Here is a 20,585-nt window from a genome sequence, read left to right on the forward strand (position 1 = left end):
TATAAAAGTAGTAATACAATTGCATTTATTAAGAACAGGTGTCATAAAAGTTTATTATAGCTGAAGAGATCTATAACAAAATATCACATACCCAAGTTTTGAAAGTTTAAACCTGTAAGTGTGACGTCACCTGGTATAACTGAAACAAGACGACAGAGAGTTGTTGAGGCAGGCGCGTTAGTCATTTTGTGCCAAAATGAATTCCATTAAAATGGAACCCACTTTTGACGGGGAAGAGGGAGAATCTAACGATTCCGATGTTTTCCGCTATGCCGTTGCGTACATTAAGAATTTTGCGGCATTACGAGGCGAGCATCTTGATGCCATTGTGAATTTAGGTACAAATGAACTGGCCAATTTTCTGAAGGAATTCTACAGTGTCATGAAAGAAACAATTGCCCAAGACGCCTCATCCGCAACCAAATTGAAGTTCATCAGGACAGGGATCCAGGAATATTTTGCCAAATTTAGAGACATTGACATCGTAAATGATGGCATTTTCAAAGAGGCTAATGCGGTGTTCAATGGAGTTCTAACCTCCCTTAAAAGTGCCCCTCGGAAACAATACAGAATTCGAACGTTCGACTTGGACGATTTGAAGAAGATTTATTTGGGTCCTTCAATGGACCTGAACAGCCCTGACAGTTTGCAGAATAAGGTTTTCTTTGATGTTTGCCTCTTTATATGTAACAGGGGCAAGGATTTCATGAAAGTAATGGATAAAACAGACTTCGAAGTGAGCATGGATGAGAGTGGGAGGAGGCGATACGTATGGCTGAAGTACCATTACAAGTTCAGCTTCCGCGAGGTGGCAGGGGGACTACCATACGATGTGTCCCCAGGGGTCCAGGTTGGGGGTAGAATGTACGAAAGAAAAGGTAATTTGGTTTTGCGATTGCTTGTTACTTCAATGTAAGATTGAGCACCGTTCGATCATGTTTATCACCGTATCCAATATATGAGACTGATTACGTGTCGGGTTCACCATTTTTTTTCATCTCTGGTTCAATAATAAAATAAAATAAGAGACAAACAGTCATACATATAATTATATTGTTATAAAGGATATACAATATATCAATTTAAATTATACAATTTTATATAGTGCATTAGCATTAAGTCCATTAGGATACAGAGTATCTAACTTATGAATCCAATAAGTTTCTTTTATGAGTCTATTCATGTCACCATGCACAATATCTATTGGCATGAAAGAAAAATCAAGTAGAGAGTGATTACTGGTGTTAAAGTGTGTTGTAACATTGGAGGAAAACTGAGGATCTCTATAATTTTTTATATGAAAGTGATGATTATTCATTCTCTTAGAAACTTGTTGTAGTGTTTGTCCAACATATTGCATTCTACAGTTTTTACAGGTTATTAAATAAATCACATCAGTTGATATGCATCTCTGGTTCATTAATAACTAATATTTTTAAATTTTAAAAATAAATGGAAATGACCCCTTTTCTGTATTGGGCGTTATATATATATATATATATATATATATATATATATATATATATATATATATATATATATATATATATCTGTGTGTTGGTGTATTTGTGTATTACATTTTTAAAAAGTCTTGTGAATAGGATTATAATTTTCATGTTAGTGTCTTTTTCCCCATCATTTCTAACACTCCTTTGGTCTAAATGGTTAGAGTTTCTACCTCAGATGTTATAGGTTGCAGGTTCGAACACCAGCCAAGTCATAACAAAAGCTTATACAAATGCTACTGGTAGCTGCCTCACTTGGCGCTCAGTATTAGGAGGTTATTGTTAGGACAAGTTGGCCTGGTGTCCAGATAATGTGACTGGGTGGGACATGATATTACATGCCTGCAGCATGATACCCATGTGCCAAACATCACTACAAACTGCTATCTGTAGACATCGTAGCATTATATCTTCAGTTGTTACAGCTACATTTAAAAGTCAAAAAATCCAATCTCTTCATTTTGTAACGGTGAAAAATTTTAATATTATTTCTGTGTGTATGTGTGTGTGATTTAGATTTTTAACTTAGCTTTAACAATTTTCCAGTCATATTGCTACGATATCTGCAGTGTGGCAGTTTAAAGTGTCTAGCACTGGGGCATGTAGCATGATGTTTCACCCAGTCACATTATCCTGACACCAGGCCAACCAGTCCTAACACTGACTTCTTAATGCTGAGCACCTAGCAAAGCAGCTGTTAGTACCATTTTTAGAAGTCTTTGGTATGACTCCGCTAGGGATCGAACCCACGACCTCTCGCAACTGGAGCGGACACTCTAACCACTAGGCCACTGGAGTGGTAATATTATTTCTGAGCAGTGTTCCCCTTTACCCTCATTTGTGCTTCAGAGACCCCCAAATTTTTAATTTAACCATCAGTTTTGATACCAAAGTTCATTTTTTACTCAGTCTAACCCCCAGTTTTGACACCAAGGAGATTTTTAACTCTAACTCTTGCACCCCTAGGGGATACACTGTGAGTGTAAATGATAAGTCTTTGATCATTGGCTTCATTCTGGCATTGTATGCCACTATTTCCATAGAAAAGGGTCAACATCTTTGTTTTGCTTATTACTAGAAATTTATGACAATTACCTAAGGAACAGACCCACAACTTTTTTTTAAAAAAACGTGTAAAATGTAGTGAAGTTTTCATTATTTTATTGCAATCATTGTCTTAAACCCACCACAGCCCATTCCGCATGTTGAAAATCACAAAACTACAGTGAACATGTACAAACCATCCCCAAATAAATGATGGGCACAATTTAATGTCATGCACCTCTGAGTCATATCCCACAGTATATCATGTCCATATCTTAAACAGTGGATGGATGTACTTTTGAGTAGGACAATGTAATCTCTGTCCTTTTTTTGGTTTGGTTTTGCAAAATGTGGCAGGCTAATTAATGTGTTATTAATATCTTAATGAAGAGGTGACACACTTGTGTGTACACAGCTAATAATATCTCAGCTAACTTTTAATATATGCACCTGTTAAACTTTGTCCCATTTAAAATATTGTTTTTGTTGCTGTTTGAAGCATTCTAAAGAAAATCTGATACCGATGATCATTGTGCATAGAAGTTATGTTCTGGTTAAGTTTATATGTACTAATAATCTTTCTATGCAGTTTACTTTTAAGATGTTAGATTTTAAAGCTATTGTAATAATATGGCTTTTAACAGTATAAACCTTGAATTTGACTTTCACTTCTTTGGGGTTGGTATGTAAAGGTGGGAATTGTTCGAAAGGAAGCAGGGTGTGGTATGGATATGAATTACTACAAGCATCATAGGGGTATGTCTCTTTGCCCTATACAGTGCAACCCTGCTATAACGCGCCCCACGATAACATGAATTCAGATATAATGTGGTTGTAGCGTGGCTCCCAAAATTTCATATATTCATTTGCACATGAAAAAATATTTTTTTTTCAAAGTATGTGAAATAGTGTATAAAAAAGTGATTACCATTTTCGGGAAGAGATCGCGTATGAATTCGAATAGAATACAATCATGGTGTGGTTCTTGAAATTTGAAATACATGTATGTGTATTTTTCTCATACCCAGAAAAATATTTTTTAAAAGTATGAGAAATAGTGTGTGAAATGTTTTATTATCATTTTGGGGAAGATTTTGCGTATGAATTTGAATATAATATGATCCTGGCATGGTTTTTGAAATTTAACAATTAACTCCCCTCACCAAAAGTTTCAGAGGCAGTAGAGCACCTAGAAGCCAGTTTGAGGTTGCTGGAAACTCAGTATGTGGACAGTGTCAAAATCCTCTAACTGAGAAGCATTCTTGACTTTGCTAGAAGCCAGCAGTTCGTGGCAAATAAGCAGACTCCACTAGACAGATCTTTTAAGAAATGATGAAATTTAAAATGATGGAGTCATGCAACCAGATTGACTTTGCACTTTGGGCAATTATTAGTATAGTAGTTTTCACGTTTCTTTTGATATTCACAAAATCTGAAGTAAAAGTTATATGCACGCTGAAAGCATATGTTGATTGTTAATTATTCTTGCTGTAGTCATTCAAACGAATAGGCGTACAAGTGTTAATTATTGGGAATTTACAGTGGGTAAAAAGGTACACGGAAACACATATGGGAAAATTTTACCAGTATGAAATTTGTACAGTTTGTATAATTTAAATATGTATGCAATTTTTGCAATGGAATTACATGTATTATAGATTAACCACATGCTATGGCGATACAATATCAGACAGAAAGCAAACAGTGTTAATACTCTGTTCATGTTATATATTAGATATTGAATTCAGACACAATGATCTGTAACAAAGTTATTGAATATTTTAAATCTGCAATTTTTCAATGAAATTAGATGTATTATTGATGAACTGCATGCCACGATGGCATGATAGTAAATGGTGTTGATATCCTATTCATGATATACATTAGACATGAATACACGTATATGTGCCAATGCGTTGTTCTATGAAAAAAGTAAATACTGTAAAACTCTGCATTAACGCAATCTAATTTAATGGACCCCAATTATTGCGTTATAGCAGGGTCACATTATACTTTAGTGTTTGGTAGATTTATATATATATATATATATATATATATATATATATATATATATATATATATATATATATATATATATATATATATATATATATTTATTTTAGTCTGTTTGTCCTTGAACGCAATGAATATCCATTTAATCTGTTGTGTGGAAATTCACCACACTTGGTATACAAATCTGAATTTGTTTGCCATTTCTAAAGCATAAGTGAGCCACATTTGGAATGTTAAGATTAAAATAAAAACATGACAGCATTTGTAGTAGTGAGCTCAGAATAGCACAGTCTAAATGCCTCAAGCAACCAGTAACCACAGATGAAAAGTAGACGAATTCTTGTTAAGGAGTTACTGAATACTTAGCAATGTCAATCAAAAACCACCACCACCACCACCACCAGTTTTCCAACTTTCCCATAAATTAATCAGTGATAAATGTACATTTTTCTTATTAATTTAGGTCTTTTTCTCTATTTTGGTTTAAAAATAGAAAATGGAACAAAGATTTTTTAATTTTATTTGTTTGAATCTAACACCTAGAATCTATCAACTGGGAATTTTCAGGTTGAAATTTGGAATATATACACATTCGTGGGATATAATGTACTGAAATTCAACCCTATGTTGTCTATTCTAACGATTGCTCCAAAGAAACTGCACAGACCCAGATCTGCAGGCACATTATGAGGCAAGCAGATCTGGATCTGTGCACTTTGCATTTTGACTCAGCTTCTAACAAATATACATGCAATCTGCAATGAGTCAGAGGTTGAATTTGCACAGATTTTAATTATAGTGATATTTTTTAATATTTTAAGAATAAACTATACACATAGTAGAAAGAAGCAGTACAGTAAAAAATAATGTCCTGAAAGACCACTGCTATGAGTGACCACCTGTCTTGAGAGACCATATTCTTAATGCAGATTTATTGATTATATGGTGTTATGATCTGTCATGAGCAACCACAAATTTTGAGAGACCATAATTTTTTTGTTGTCAGAGGCTGTGGTCCTTCAAGAGAGGTTCTACTGAATATGTAAAGCATGGCTTCTTAGTCACTATCCTCATGTAGGTTCTTTTGAGAACTTGTAGCCAATGCCTGCAACTCAGTGACATGGTATTTGAGGCTTGAGGTGGGAGGGTGGATACTTTTTAAAATTGCACCATGGCATGCTGTCACCGTAACCTGGCCTTGCCTGCAGTCCAGTCCCATTGTCAACATTTAGAGCAATAAAACTAAGTCATTATATAGGGAGTGGGGTGGGGTGGCACCTTGAATATAGGATCTAAAATTACTTTTCAGATTAGACAGTATCATGCAGTGAAAAGTTTGAGGATTTGACAGCTATATTGGATGCTCATGAACAGGTTATTGGCTGTTTAAGTGGTTGGCGTACATAAAATTTTCACCTTAATTTGATGTAGGGAACATTATAAGGAGTATACTTTCATTGAAACAGGAACTTAAATATGTTTCCTTGCCTCATTCAATCAACAATAGAAAGTTAGGATTTCATTGCAGTATCCTTTTCTTGCCATGGTGCACATTGTTTTTCTGCTTCAGCTAATTCCTGTTGCATAGCATATTGTCAGTTATTGATCTTTCATGCCACAAGCATGTACAACCCCAGGTAAATCATTTTTAATTATATTTCTTTTAGAAACATATATACCATGCAAACTTTGAATATTTGGGGATAATACCATGTACATGGACATAGGTACCGAAACGGGATTTTGACTCATTGACTCGTATTAATTTAAATTATTTGAGGTACATTGAAGGGCAGTAGCATTAATGCACACATTATGACAAACCATTTGATTAGGGGTGAGATGGGATTTTCTTTCAGCCAGATTATATATTTAAAGTTGCTTTTAAATATTTTTTATTCTTAGTCAGAATTGGATAATTTCAGATCACAGTTGAGTAAATAAATATTGTTCCTCCACCAAATATACTGGTGGCCATGTATAACCTATCACATGCTGACAAATGATGTTTAACCCATAACAATGACAACATTAACGACAACAACAACATGTCCAGTAAGATACTGTGAGGAAGGAAACTTGGTGTAATTTTCCATTTAATATTTATATGCCTAATATTTATAAGTATCTGTAAGTCTCATTCCGTTATTGCAGGTGATCCATACTGCCCTGTTGTCTCATTCACAAAATACCTGAATCATCTTCACCCCATGTGTCCCTCATTCTGGCAGAGACACAAACGCAATGTGCAGAAATCCGACTACGTCTGGTATGACCACACAGGACTTGGGAACAGCACCCTGCACAAGCTAATGAACAGAATTTGTCAGCAAGCAGGACTGCCAGAAATGTATACAAATCATGCAATAAGACCATCATGCATTCCTCAGATAGAGGCAATTTGCCATGACGTAATGTCACACTCCAAATCGAAATTACCGATCCCATTACCAGTAACTGAGGAGAAGTCTCGGGTGCAGCTATCAAGGGAAGATAACTACGGTTCATTCATGGGCAGTTTGATCAAGGTAGAAAACCCTGGATCACCACCTACAAAGCCTGTAGGGTTACAAGACAGAGAGACTGTAGGCAGCGAGAGCGTGTCATCCCATGCCTCAGATACAAAGGAATATGATACAGAGTTGGAGGAGACGACTATTGGTAAATTCATTACATTTTTTTTCATGCCTTTTTCATGGCACATGCAAAATTAGATGAGAAATCTACAAGTATAATATAATTTCAAGAACAGAAGTGGGTGAACATTGAAACAGTACCGTGGCAAGATAACCAAGAAGGATTTAAGTGAGTTCATCTTGGCTGACTTGTGCTCCGTTGACATTTTTTGCTGCTTTCAGCACTGCATGCCTACAGATAATGAAGATGCTTGCCATGTTTGTCTTAAATACTGTTTTGTGAACCAGAATAATGACATGCATTGCTAAATTAGATACTCAGCAAATTTTAAAGAGAGATAAAATTATCAGGCTAGAAAAATAGTATTTTCCCACTTGCACACTGGATAAGTAAAAATAAATTTGACTTACCAAGAAAAAAAATCAACTTGCATATAGTTAAATGGTTTCATCATAGATAGTAGCTTTTTCCATGCAGTAAAAAAAAACCGTTATCCTTATATTTCCCCAGTTTTTGTAAAATATGTCATGTTCAAACTTTTAAGTGTAAGATTTCAGTCCAAGATGTAAAAAAAAACTTCGAATAAACAAAAGGACAATACATAGAAACTTTTCCTTAATAGTACAAATAATGTATTAACAGTTATTAGCCCCAGATATCTCCCTGAACCTAAAGAAAATGGTGCTGAACTGACAACCAATATGGCTACCATCTTTAAAATCTTGTTATCTCAACTCCTCCTGAACAGAAAGTCATATTGGCATGGGATTTTCACGAGATGTTAGTTGGTCTTGAATGAAAATGCCACCAGCCAGTCATCTTACATGACCACCTCATTGGAGAGCTTGTGAATCTTATAAATACTTTTCATGTAAGGATGGCTATCTCAAAATGGGGTCTTCATGAAATGACTTCTTACTGTGTCTGGTTGGTCTATTCATGTAAGGATGGCTATCTCATAATGGGGTCTTCATGAAATGACTTCTTATTGTGTCTGGTTGGTCTATTCATGTAAGGATGGCTATCTCATAATGGGGTCTTCATTGAAATGACTTCTTATTGTGTCTGGTTGGTCTATTCATGTAAGGATGGCTATCTCATAATGGGGTCTTCATTGAAATGACTTCTTATTGTGTCTAGTTGGTCTATTCATGTAAGGATGGCTATCTCATAATGGGGTCTTCATGAAATGACTTCTTATTGTGTCTGGTTGGTCTATTCATGTAAGGATGGCTATCTCATAATGGAGTCTTCATTAAATGACTTCATATTGTTTCTGGTTGGTCTATTGCCAAACTTCAGTATGACCACCACAGTAGCCAGCTAATAGATCTACAGCTACTGCAACTGTATGGATTATCATATCGACATGGATTTTCGCTGAAAGACCTCTTATTATATGTAGCTGGTCCTAAATGAAGACTATGCAATATGGCTGGCACAATGAACATATAGAAAATCTTAAATCTAATTCGCCCAAATGGATGGTCATATTGGTATAGGGTTTTCTGCAAAGTCTTTTAATGGTGTATAAGAGCAGCCATTCTTGAAGGCCTATCTGCATGATTTGTACAAAGCTAAAAGATCTTGACATGCCATGATGCATTCTGACAAATTTGGTAAAATTCATTTCAGCAGAATTGGAGTTCTCATTGAAAGGTTTTTCTAATTTTTGGTAATGATAGCCATATTTGATCATCGGTTTGCATCATTTGTACAAATTTGAAAGGTCTTCATGCCAATTGCTTTGTCAGGTTTTCTCAAATTCTTTATAATGTTTTGAAGTCATGTAAAGGGTTTTCTCATTTGTGGAAGCTGTATTTTATGGCATAATTTGTAGAAGTTTGAAAGAAAGTTGTCCAGTAGGTGTGTTTTTTAGGAGATGCTGAAAATAGCAATTGATGATGGATGGATGACACATCAAATGATGGACCATACCAAAAACTCACTGCCTTACAGCTGGGTGAGCTAATAAATTAACAGCAGTTATTATTGCCCTGCAGGTTTACATGAGGCCAAGATGAGAGTTCTGGAGATGGTTCATACACTAGAGGCCAAGGATCTCAAAGCCTTCGTCAACTGGATGAAAACATTCCAGGTTGAACAGGGTGCTGGTGGTGAGTGTCATTGTTTCATATGTATTAGTAGCATCAGTGGTTCTGGTAACACCAATAATTTTAAGATTTTATGTGAAAGTTTTGAAAATCATAAAACACACATCATAGGTCTTTGTGCTGGGTAGGGACAGTTATATGTGAGAGTTCCTTGTTAAAGTATTTGGCATCAGCAGTGGTCAACATTTTAATACAAATTTTGGCTAAAAGCATACACTGATATATAGTTCCTAGACTATTTCTAATTAGGCATGTGACCAAATGACAAGCCTCAGGCAACCAAAAGGGCAAACTTCTAATTAGACATTTGTCCATATGACATGTGAGGCTCTGGTGGCAGAGTGGTCTAAGGCACTTTCCGTTACTGATCACTGCCATCTCACTTACATCCATGTGGGTTCAAGTCTAGGGCTAGACCATTGTGGGTATGTGACAAGCTTGCCAGCAGCTCCCCATGGGTTGGTGGTTCTTACTGGGGCTTTCATGGGTTCTTCCTCCACCATTTATACTGGCCTATTATGTATTGAAATTGGCATTTTAAGCCCATATGACATGCCCCAGGCAATATGAGGCAACTAATAGGCAAAATTCTGATTAGATACATGTCGATATGACATACCCCAGGCAATATTAGGCAATTCAAGGGCAAATTTCCAAGTTAAACAAGGGACATAATTTCCATTAAATTTGTCAGAAAACAGAACATTTAAATTGATCTAGATCTTTGTAATATGAAGTGGTTTCAATCCAGTAAAATCCTTCAGAAGCTATTGAGTGGGGGAAAAAACTTGTGATGGCCAGGATGTGATCTGACAAAAATGAAGAAACATGGGTTGCACTTTGGGCCCTATTCAGTGATCCATGTATGGAGGTGGCATACAAATTTACCATCAACTTCCTGTAAAGAAACTTAATTCTAAACAAACAGAAGGATGAATAGTCAACTTTGTTTGATATACTTTATGTATACTGCCTGTCCTGCGTGGTCAACATGTGCCAGTCATTGGCATGGCATCCCATCCTGGACTAAGGGTCTGTTGGTTGCGAGTGTGAGGATTGCTTAGGACACAGCTGTTTTGCCTTTTGACCAAGGCATGCTGGTACATTTTGTGGATGGTAATTACAGCTTTAGACTGGGAAGGAGGTGTTATATGGGGTTTATGTAATTATATCACATGCTTTGGTTAGGAGCGTCAGCTTGGAGAGCTCGAATGTAAACAGAATTTGTCTACAGTTAGGTCCAAGTTTGATCCCTTATCCAGCCACAGATGTGTCTCTTTTACATGATGGTAATTTGCTAAACTATTCCAGCTTTGAATGATTACCAGCTTGTAAGGCATGGATAATAGTCCATATAATACCATGACAAAACAGGCTTTCAGCAAAGATTTATAAAAGATCCAAATGACTTTTATCCACTTCCTATACAATATATGGACAGATAGGTTTTGAACAAGGACTTAATTAAAGCCTGTGTTGCCACAGTCATGGTATGGCTGTTTTCACTTGAACTTATTTATTAATAATTTGTTTTATTTTGTGGCTTCAAATCATGATCAGACATCACCTTCTTCAACCAAATTTTGCTACATTTTCCAGGTCTGGTTGTCACATGCTGCACTGTAGCGGGGTCAAGTGAACAAAAATCCATGCAGAATGGAGAGGACTTAACTGTGGCAAGGTCCAGTCCACAACCCATGACAACTACAGCTGTACCAAGTCCACTGGAGAACATGTCAGCCAGAGCCTTACCCGCTGGAAGCCATTTTCATCAGATGAATGTAAATAGTTCCGCTAGGATAAATTGTATGCCTTCAAAACACACTATTTCTGATTTCAAGGTGAAACCGATAGAATTTGAAAGTTTGTGTAATACTCATTGCTCTCTTGAGTTGTGCCCCTTGAAAATTTCCATTCCTACCCAGGACACTATTCTTTTTACATGTGTACAGACAGACATACAAGTGCTCATAAATAAATTAGACCTGTCGTCAGCTGAAGACTTGGATCCAGTGCAAAAGAGGATATTCTTCTCTGATCAGAAATTAGATCTATCCAAACTTTGTGAAGAGCCCCCAAAATTTGACAGTGAATATGATATGCCAAAGCATGAAAATTTCAATCCTGATGTCATAAACCATCATAATCATGAAGAAAAGTTCAAACCAGTGAAAAAGAGACCAATACTGGACCAACAAGAAGACTCCAAGGCATTCCAGTCCAGAGCAGGTTGCATAGAGAATCGGGACTGCATTCCTAGATACAAAAAGTTCCGCATTGATGATATTTGCAATGGACTTGTGAAAACAAATGAGAGGCAAACAACAGATAATAATACTGAGACTCCTCTTAATCTTGTGAAGAAATTCTAAGTTGGTTCAAGGTATATCATTTAAAGAACAGTTGCATCTGCAGAGTAACCTCCCCTGACAAGAGTAAGCTTGGCTGTCAGTATTTCTCAAAAAATTCCTGTCATTTTAAATTGCTGATAAATACCTCAATTCATATATATATGCGGTCAGCATGGCCGTCAATATTCAGTATTATATCTGTATATTTGAAGCATTATATCTCAGATGAATGAATTAATTTAAGCACTACTCAGTATGTGTAGCACCGGACAAAAAATGTTTCATTATTTACAGACTACATAGGAACGTTTCTTTTTAGTAAAATTTATCTAGTGATTGAAATAAGGATTTTTTGTGGTGATGGTGGTGGGTGTTTAAAACATTACTTTGGAACGTGTTTAATTAACTTGGACTTGGACTCCATAGACCAGTCCTGAGCAACTTTTACAAAAATGTCAACTTTTAGAAATACAAAACTCTTATGATCTAAGCATGTGTTCGTATTCTTGTCATTGTCATTACTGAATAACATTTGACCACGATGATAGTATATATTCAACATTGAAGTGTATGTTTGTGGAGACCTGCAACTTTTTACCAGTATTGGAAAACCAGATCCACCCTTTAATAACTAATTATGAACCACTGGTTAAAGTATGATTCTTTAAACTTTTCATTATAAATAAAATTATTGATCCTAAAGTGTACCATAGCCAGATAAAAGAGTGTCATTTATTGGGGGTGAGGATGGGGGTAGAAGAAAGATAGCCATTTCTCACAAGACAGTAAAAAAATTATAATGTTTTCTACTTTTTTAATTCAAAATATCCTCATGAGTGAAATTGAAGGAATCCAGTAACATAAAAGCAATAAACACTATCATGTTATATGTAATGAAATTCAAAGTAATATTGTACTTCTAATAATAGATTATTCCTTTTGCACTTTGAGAAAAAGTGTTATCCTACTTCTGCCATTAACAGTCTGAGGTAAGTAATTGGGAATTTAGAAGTCGGGTTGTGTAAATACTGATTGATACAATTATTGGATAATGCTCATACAAATATGACTTTTTGCTCAGATGGAAATTCTGATTATATCATTTTCTGTATTTATATTGATGAATGAATTTTATACTGATTTGAATTATTACATATGACAATATTGGAAAGATTTACCTGCCAAATTCTTATTGTTCATAACATGTCATTGTTATCAGAAATTAAGACAAATTGTATCAAGTTGATGACATTGGTTTATTGAGCTTGGCTAATATGTGGTACGTTAAAACCTGGTTATTGGTTTTCATTAGTCGTCTTTGGATTCAGAGAAACTCTGATATCTGTATTACATGTTACTGAGCTCATTTTGGTTCATTTTGAGGTAGCTGCTTTATTTTGTTGCAGTCTTTCGCTTGGGATGTACATGTTTCCCAGCCAATGCCAAAAATGCCTAGCAGGTTGCAGTAATGGATGTTGTAAGCTCAAAAATGATTGCTGAAAACTAGCTTTAAAAGTGTTGCAGGTTGGACAGAAATGCTGGAAAATTTGTTCAAAACAAAAGCAGCCAACAATCTTCTTCTGTATCTGTATACTTCATGTTATTGCAACTAATATTTTAACAACTTCCAGTGTTAAAGCGTTAGTGTTTCTGGCATGGGCTCTTCCAGTTACTTTGTATGCATGGAGGGGGGAAGTGGTGTTTGAAGTTTGCATATATATGCATGTGGGGGGGGGAATAAGACTAAGTAGTACGTACACACATAATAACACAAACAATATTATAGCTACTGAGAGTAAAACAAATGGAAGCTCTAGATGTAAACAAGCATACAGACTGGACTTTCCTTTCTGATTTCTTGAACAGTCCATTGCAGTTAGAACTGTGTAGTCTGCACTAAGTAATTGCAATGTCAAATTTTAATATTTCTAAAAAAATATTTGAATAATAAAAGGAGGAACTCATATACACATTTGTTTAAAGAGATGTAACTTCAAAAATTTATGGAATAATTGAGATTTTCAGAGATGATGAATGATCACATTTGTTGCTTGAAAATATAGACTCTTCCATGCAAATATGGCAATCATGTTAGTAAAGAAACTCCCATTTGATTTGAAAAGCCAACAGACTGTAAAGTAGGAGGGTACTAAGCAAAAGCGTACTACGCATAGGGAAGGGGGGAGTAGAAAAATGTACACTGCAACAAGGGGGTCAAAATGGCAGATATTTTGGTGTACATTCTCAATGGATGGCCCCTATTTGTACATCCATTCTTTTTAGTGTACATCAGTGCAAAGCAAGAGATTGCAGTTACTTTTCCTGTGCTACCAGTGCCATCTTTGTCAACAGTTTCTCAAGCATTTACTTCAGGGTTTTCATTTACACCTAAACCCTTGATAGATGCTCATCATGCAAAGCCAGAATTGTTATGAAGCCAAGGCAGTTGAGTCTGAGATATGAAGCCAGGGCAGTTAAGTCTGAGATATGAAGCCAGGGCAGTATTTTCTGATATATGCGCACTTGCCCTTTTACTTTGTTGTTTAATCCAAAATATGTTAGAGGCCCCGAGTGGTCTAAAGCACTCACTATTACAGATCACTGCCATCTCACCTTTGTCTGCGTGGGTTCGAGTCCCGGGCTCAGCCAATGTGGGTACTTGAGAAAGCTTGCCAGTAGCTTCTTGTGAGTCGGTGGTTCTTTCCAGGGTTTTCCGGGGTTCTTCCTCCACCATTTATACTGGCCGCCATGTGTAGACTATCTTGTGCTGAAAATTGGCATTAAACCCAACAACAACAACTACCAACAAATGTTAAACCCATCCTTATCCTGCACATTAGGCTTATCACTGACAGGTTTTATATGTATACAGTTGAAGATGTGTCTGACAGGTTTTATATGTATGCAGTTGAAAATGTGTCTGACAGCATACTGTGGTTGCAATGTTTCATATGCTGTACATATTTTACCTTATGTTATGATGTGATTCAGATTTTTAAACATGTTTGGCAGAATATACCTGACAATTTTGGTACGTAATGCTTAGGATCATCATGATAATATTTCATTTTGGATAAATATATGTACATGAAGGAAAAATCAATAAATACATGGACATGGACACATATGTGTTTGTTGGATCTGCATTGACAGTAAGAAACTGCGCTGGCTTGCAAATTTGAAACTGTGTTTCTTTAAATCAAAAGATTATTTTTACAAGTATGTTTCCCAAAGGTAAATAATGTAATTAATTTTTTTTCACAGAAATATTAGTAAATCAGCCTATGTGTAATACTGTGTAAATGTGTGGTACAAGTTGTCACGTAAATCAGCCTGATGTGTAATACTGTGTAAATGTGTGGTACAAGTTGTCACGTAAATCAGCCTGATGTGTAATACTGTGTAAATGTGTGGTACAAGTTGTCACGTAAATCAGCCTGATGTGTAATACTGTGTAAATGTATGGTACAAGTTGTCATGTAAATCAGCCTGATGTGTAATACTGTGTAAATGTGTGGTACAAGTTGTCACATAAATCAGCCTGATGTGTAATACTGTGTAAATGTGTGGTACAAGTTGTCACGTAAATCAGCCTGATGTGTAATACTGTGTAAATGTGTGGTACAAGTTGTCATCAGCATTGGCTTTTTTCTAACGATGACAAATTCAGGTTAGTTAGGACTAGTTGGCCTGGTGTCAGGATAATGTGACTGGGTGGGACATGATGTCTGACATGGACTGTGCCACAATGTAGTAATCATTGTACAGTTACATGACATTATCGTACTTAAATTTACTTGACTATCTTGTTTATATGATGAAATATTATTAAACAGTTATTTTCTTGCTTGAAACTAATATTTTAACTGTATCATATAGAGCATATAACTGGGGGGGAAGGAACTGGTGCCTACATAAGGAAAATACAGGAATACCTTCATCATATCCCAGATATGGTGTTGGAATATCCTCTGGAAAATGTTTTCTGCTGTGACAAGACTGGTTTATTCTATCGCACATTGCCTGACAAATCCTTAATTGGAAAAGGGAAATCTACAAAAGGTGTGAAAAGTACAATTGAAAGACTTAAGTCATGTTTGCATTCTGTTCAACAATGAAGTAGTCAGTGGTAAATGTAAAATATAAATGTCACTGGAATTTACTCTCCTCTTTGAGCACCTCTGAATGATGGACGTTTCTGTTAGTTGAGTCTATGGTTTTCAGAAGTTTCACTGTTATCATCGTTGTTATTATTTTCTCTAATAGATGTAGATCCCATTTTTTCTCAAGCCAGTCTTGGTGGAATCTTACCATAGTGATCATTTTGGTATATGTGTGTGAATCTTTTCATCTTTGAATATGCATACATGCCAACCATTATGCTTTTGGCATCATCATTATGTTTTTTCCAATCAAATTACATGTTACGCTCATCTGTATATGGATTATGCTTATCGGGTACAGTAAAAAAATCAAATAAAAATAAAGCATTAAAAGGTATTGTTTGTCATTTATATTATCATATCTTTAATTCAACTCATCATAAAAATTGGAGAATATTCTATAAAGAAAAATTGCTGCATAAGAATATCGTAATAGTTTTTGTCCATCATATATCTACATGTACATTCCTAAGTTTCTATTTATAGCAACTATATTGGACCCGTTACCAGAAAACAGATGGACTTCTTTAATTTGAAACTCTTTTTCTCTCAGATTCAGTATATTGATAATCAAGTTAGCAGACCAGTCTACTTTTAAAGAAAATGTCACCAGATATTAAGCTTAACAGGCCTTTATCGTTTGACTTTTGGATGAAAGTTCTTAGAGTGGCCTGGTCTTTTTAAGTTTCAAAACATATCCGATCAGAAAAAAGACAAATCACAAATTTGTAAAAGGATGTGAGATGGATGCAATAAAGCACTCAGATAGAGCACTTGTCATGCTCATTGCAGAATTTGTGGGCTTAATCATTCGGCAAAAGTTATACATGTAGACTAGTTAAAGTGAGTGTTGAATATAAATAATTTGTCAATATGTTTTTTGTTTTTTCATTCTGGTTCTCATCCATATGGATTTTACCCATTTTTGCCAAATATTTTGACCTGCAAATTCAAGTCAATAGTAAAACTAAATGTACAATTTTCATAGTGTACTGTAATTATGGCATGTAATATATTAGCTACAATATTGTAGCCTCAACAATGTATGAGTACTAATGTTAGTAATAGTAATATATAGATTACAATTTTTTTTGCTCAGATTACACTTTTTTGCAATTTGCAAGAATTATGCTTATACATGCCCCTCTCGGGGTTGGCATGTATGCACATCTTTCCACACACTAAATTAATGTAACTGTAGTCATTTGTTTTTTATTTTATTTGAGTACCATTTTATGTTACCCTCCTCATATCTGGAATATGATGTTATCTTTATCATATATCATCCTGGTTCATGGATCATCCCATGGCACGAGGATTTTTCCCTTTTGTCGCAATGTTAGCATATTAAGCTTAATATTGACCTTCATGATTATTAACATGCTTGTACTTACGCAATAGTCGTTTTCTCTAAGTGCGTTTGGTCACATTACTCGTTTTTTGGATACATCTTGATGTTTACAACACCACTTTACCAAAATTGGTCAGCGTGATCTACATTTCACCCTTCCCTAATTTTGCTTAAATTGTTGTTGACTTCTATTTTATGTATATAATGTACTATTTGTTAAGGAATCCTGCAGCTTTGTTTGTGATAAATTTGTTATGGTAAATTGCTGAATTACCAAAAGTAGGTCATTTTAACCTAGATTTCACACTTAAGTGGATTTAAGTTTTGCATTTTGATCAGTTTCGTGGGTACTGTTGAAATATATGTGTCCTTATGTCCATCCACACCATAGCTTATTCTCAATGTAATAGTTGTTTAGTTTACTTTCAGTATTTATGCCACACACTTTAGTGTTGACTGTTGCTTAGGGTCAGGCTGGATATGCAGACCATGGCTTAGGGTCAGGCTGGATATGCAGACCATGGCTTAGGGTCAGGCTGGATATGCCAACCATGGCTTAGGGTCAGGCTGGATATGCCAACCATGGCTTAGGGTCAGGCTGGATATGCAGACCATGGCCATGTTCTTGACTATTTATTGTGTCAGACTTCTCCCTTGTTTGCCTTTATCTTTGTTTTGTGTGCCTTTTTGGAGATACCTAAATTTGCGTAACTTTATGGCACTGCTTCGGTGGCCAAAGTGATTAGAGCATATGCCTTGGAAGCGGGAGGTTGCAGTTCCGAACCCTAGCCAAGTCATACCAAAGGCTTACAAAAATGGTACAAGCAGCTGCCTCACTTGATGCTCAGCATTAAGAGTTTAGTGTTAGGACTGGTTGGCCTGGTGTCAGGATAATGTGACTGGGTGGAACATGATGCTACATGTCTGTAGCATGATGCCTCAGTGCTAGACATCACTATAAACTGTCACACTGCAGACATTGTAGCAATATGAATAAAATTGTTAAGGATACATTAAAAACCAAAAACACACACAAACACATGACTTTATTTAGTCAGGGTTGTGATGATGTGCTTTTAAACCCTAAGCTAGCATGCATACATACATACAAACATACATACACACACCAATTATACTAGTCGTCATGTATATCCCATGATATGCTGAAAAATGGCATTAAACCTAACACAAAAAAACATACATTTATCTTTCACATACTTTTATCTTTCAAGGGTGTAAAAGAGTTTCAGCTGACTGTTTTTTATTTTGGCTACCTCAGTGTGTTCTTGGAATGTGCCCTTAGCTCCCATTTCCTTTGCATTATATAGCCAGTAATGTTCAAAGTGCTATTACAACAAAAATACTTATTGATCCCATCATTTATGTTTTCATTTTAAGTAAATTTACATGATGTGGGGAAGTTTCTGGCTTCACCACCTATAATAAAATCAATTATGTACGTTTGTTCACTCTGTTAGCTTGTCAACATCATAGATGTGTGCATGTATCATGTACATCAATTTTTCATATACTTCATTTTGTTAAAAATTATTGTTAGTCTCTCTACATTTTAGTGCATAGTTTTTATATATTAATTTATTGGGAAATAAATATACTGTCTTCAGATTAAGACTTATTTAGACACCATGTTTTGGCTTTCTGAACAAATTGTATTTTGGCTGTATTTGTTTTATCAAGTTGTTTTTAATCAATATTCATACTTGTAGCAATTTTTTTTAAAATTATTAGGATCATTTTATTTTTCTGTTAGAGCATTTCTACAACAGTTGCAACACTGAAAATGTTTTATATCTATTGTACAAGTCTTTTGAACTTGTAAATGTTTACTTGACATCCAGACTTTTTGTCTTTAAATTCATAGACCAATGTATGTCTTTATTATTTTTTTTAAACATGGTTTGTACATGATGAGAAGCATCTTGTAAATATTTTCTAAGTTTTTATACGTCCTCATATTTTTTTAATTAAATATTTGTACTAGACAAAATGTCAATAAATGTCTTTTGGGACATAAAAAGTTATCTTGCCTTTTTTATGTCATAACTGCAAATACAACGTAGGCATCCTGATTTGCTTCTGTCCATCAATCCACCTGTGCAAGCTTGTTAAAAGAACCAGGTAAAAACCACTTGAAAGTAGACAAATATTGGTAGACATGTCCCAGGCACCTGTATATAACTCGATTACATTTTTCTATGCCATTTGCATATGCAGTTTTGCAATTTGTGTTTGGCTGGTTGCTTGCTTTTTATACTCCCACAAGCAATGGCAGTACATAGTAATTTAGTGTCATTGTATCTGTTCATTCGTCTGTCATTTGTTCCATCTAGCACTAAATCTCGTTAGCAGAACTAGTCCCCCAGTTTTGGGTGGATTACCATTAAACTTGATAAATATTACTTGCATTACCTGAAGATATTACTTGCATTACCTGAAGATCATTCCAAATCACATTGCTTGAGCAGTGTTTTTTAGAGTTATTGCCCCTTTCATATGGAAGCATTGTATGATACAATCTCATTAGCACAACCAGACCACCATTTTTTGATGGATTGCCATGAAACTGGGTATATATCATCAAAATATTGACTTCCACATTTTTTTGTGTGGTTATTACCCTTTTATATCTTGTATCTTAACCCTTTACCTCATACAGCATAGTTACCAAGTGGAGCATGCTATAAATAGAACACCTGTTACCTGTTCGGCTCCATACACATAGGCCTGCCTGTTAACTGTTGAGCAATGTAGTGTATGTTACGTTTAACAGCAATTTGAACCATTTTACATTTTTGGTACACATCTATTATGTGTGGAAATATTTAAGAGTAAAGTCCGATTGTTATAGCTGTGTAATTATTTATCACGGAAGAATTTTTTATGTGCTTTAAAATCTTGAGAACTCGTTCACCGTCAAGTCAGTGAGACCGCATGACCAACTGTAGCTGCCATTTCTCATACTCGAAATTTACAAGTTTTTTGTCCGCATCTACATCACTAAGTCATCTGAATTTGATAATTTATAAAAACGAATTACTGCCTACATCAGTATCAGAGCCTTTACCTAAGTTATTGAATCTTTCATAGTTGTGATTCTAATCATGAAAACTTCCTAAGTACTGAATGAAATCCACGACCTCCATTTTGGAGAGTGGAGATTACGAACCAGTTACTTTAAATAGCAGATATCGACCAGAGCATAAACAGTGACCACGTGATCTGACGTAATTGTCATTTGCAGAAATGAATGTAGTATTTAATAGGGGTTTTTACCCAAAGGTAGCGCTACAAAAACTGGCTTAAAATGGCTGATGTTTTTACAGCAGACGTCAATAGGTGCTTCTATGCAAATGGAGTAGAGACGTCAAAGGTTAATGCATTCTGTG

At 35.4% G+C, this 20,585-nt stretch overlaps 1 protein-coding gene across 1 annotated transcript; it reads left to right on the top strand.

Annotated features, from left to right (window-relative positions):
• Nucleotides 1–111: 111 nt before the first annotated feature.
• Nucleotides 112–19,216, top strand: LOC149797260 (uncharacterized). Its single transcript, XM_089961960.1, has 4 exons — nt 112–878; nt 6,717–7,223; nt 9,203–9,316; nt 10,913–19,216. Exons 1-4 carry the CDS (start codon nt 197–199, stop codon nt 11,683–11,685), a joined length of 2,076 nt encoding a protein of 691 aa, XP_089818086.1. The 5' UTR covers nt 112–196; the 3' UTR covers nt 11,686–19,216.
• The last annotated feature ends 1,369 nt before the right edge of the window (nt 19,217–20,585 follow it).

The sequence above is a fragment of the Sinohyriopsis cumingii genome, chromosome 6, assembly GCF_028554795.1.
Source record: "Sinohyriopsis cumingii isolate HCF-2022 chromosome 6, ASM2855479v2, whole genome shotgun sequence".
NCBI classification, from domain to species: domain Eukaryota; kingdom Metazoa; phylum Mollusca; class Bivalvia; order Unionida; family Unionidae; genus Sinohyriopsis; species Sinohyriopsis cumingii.

What these genes read in the sequence shown, in the direction of transcription:
- LOC149797260 (XM_089961960.1), top strand. Translation starts at nt 197, where the DNA reads ATGAATTCCATTAAAATGGAACCCACTTTTGACGGGGAAGAGGGAGAA. An exon ending in TAGAATGTACGAAAGAAAAG is followed by an intron (nt 879 to 6,716) that starts GTAATTTGGTTT and finishes CCGTTATTGCAG; the next exon opens with GTGATCCATACTGCCCTGTT. An exon ending in GGTTGAACAGGGTGCTGGTG is followed by an intron (nt 9,317 to 10,912) that starts GTGAGTGTCATT and finishes TACATTTTCCAG; the next exon opens with GTCTGGTTGTCACATGCTGC.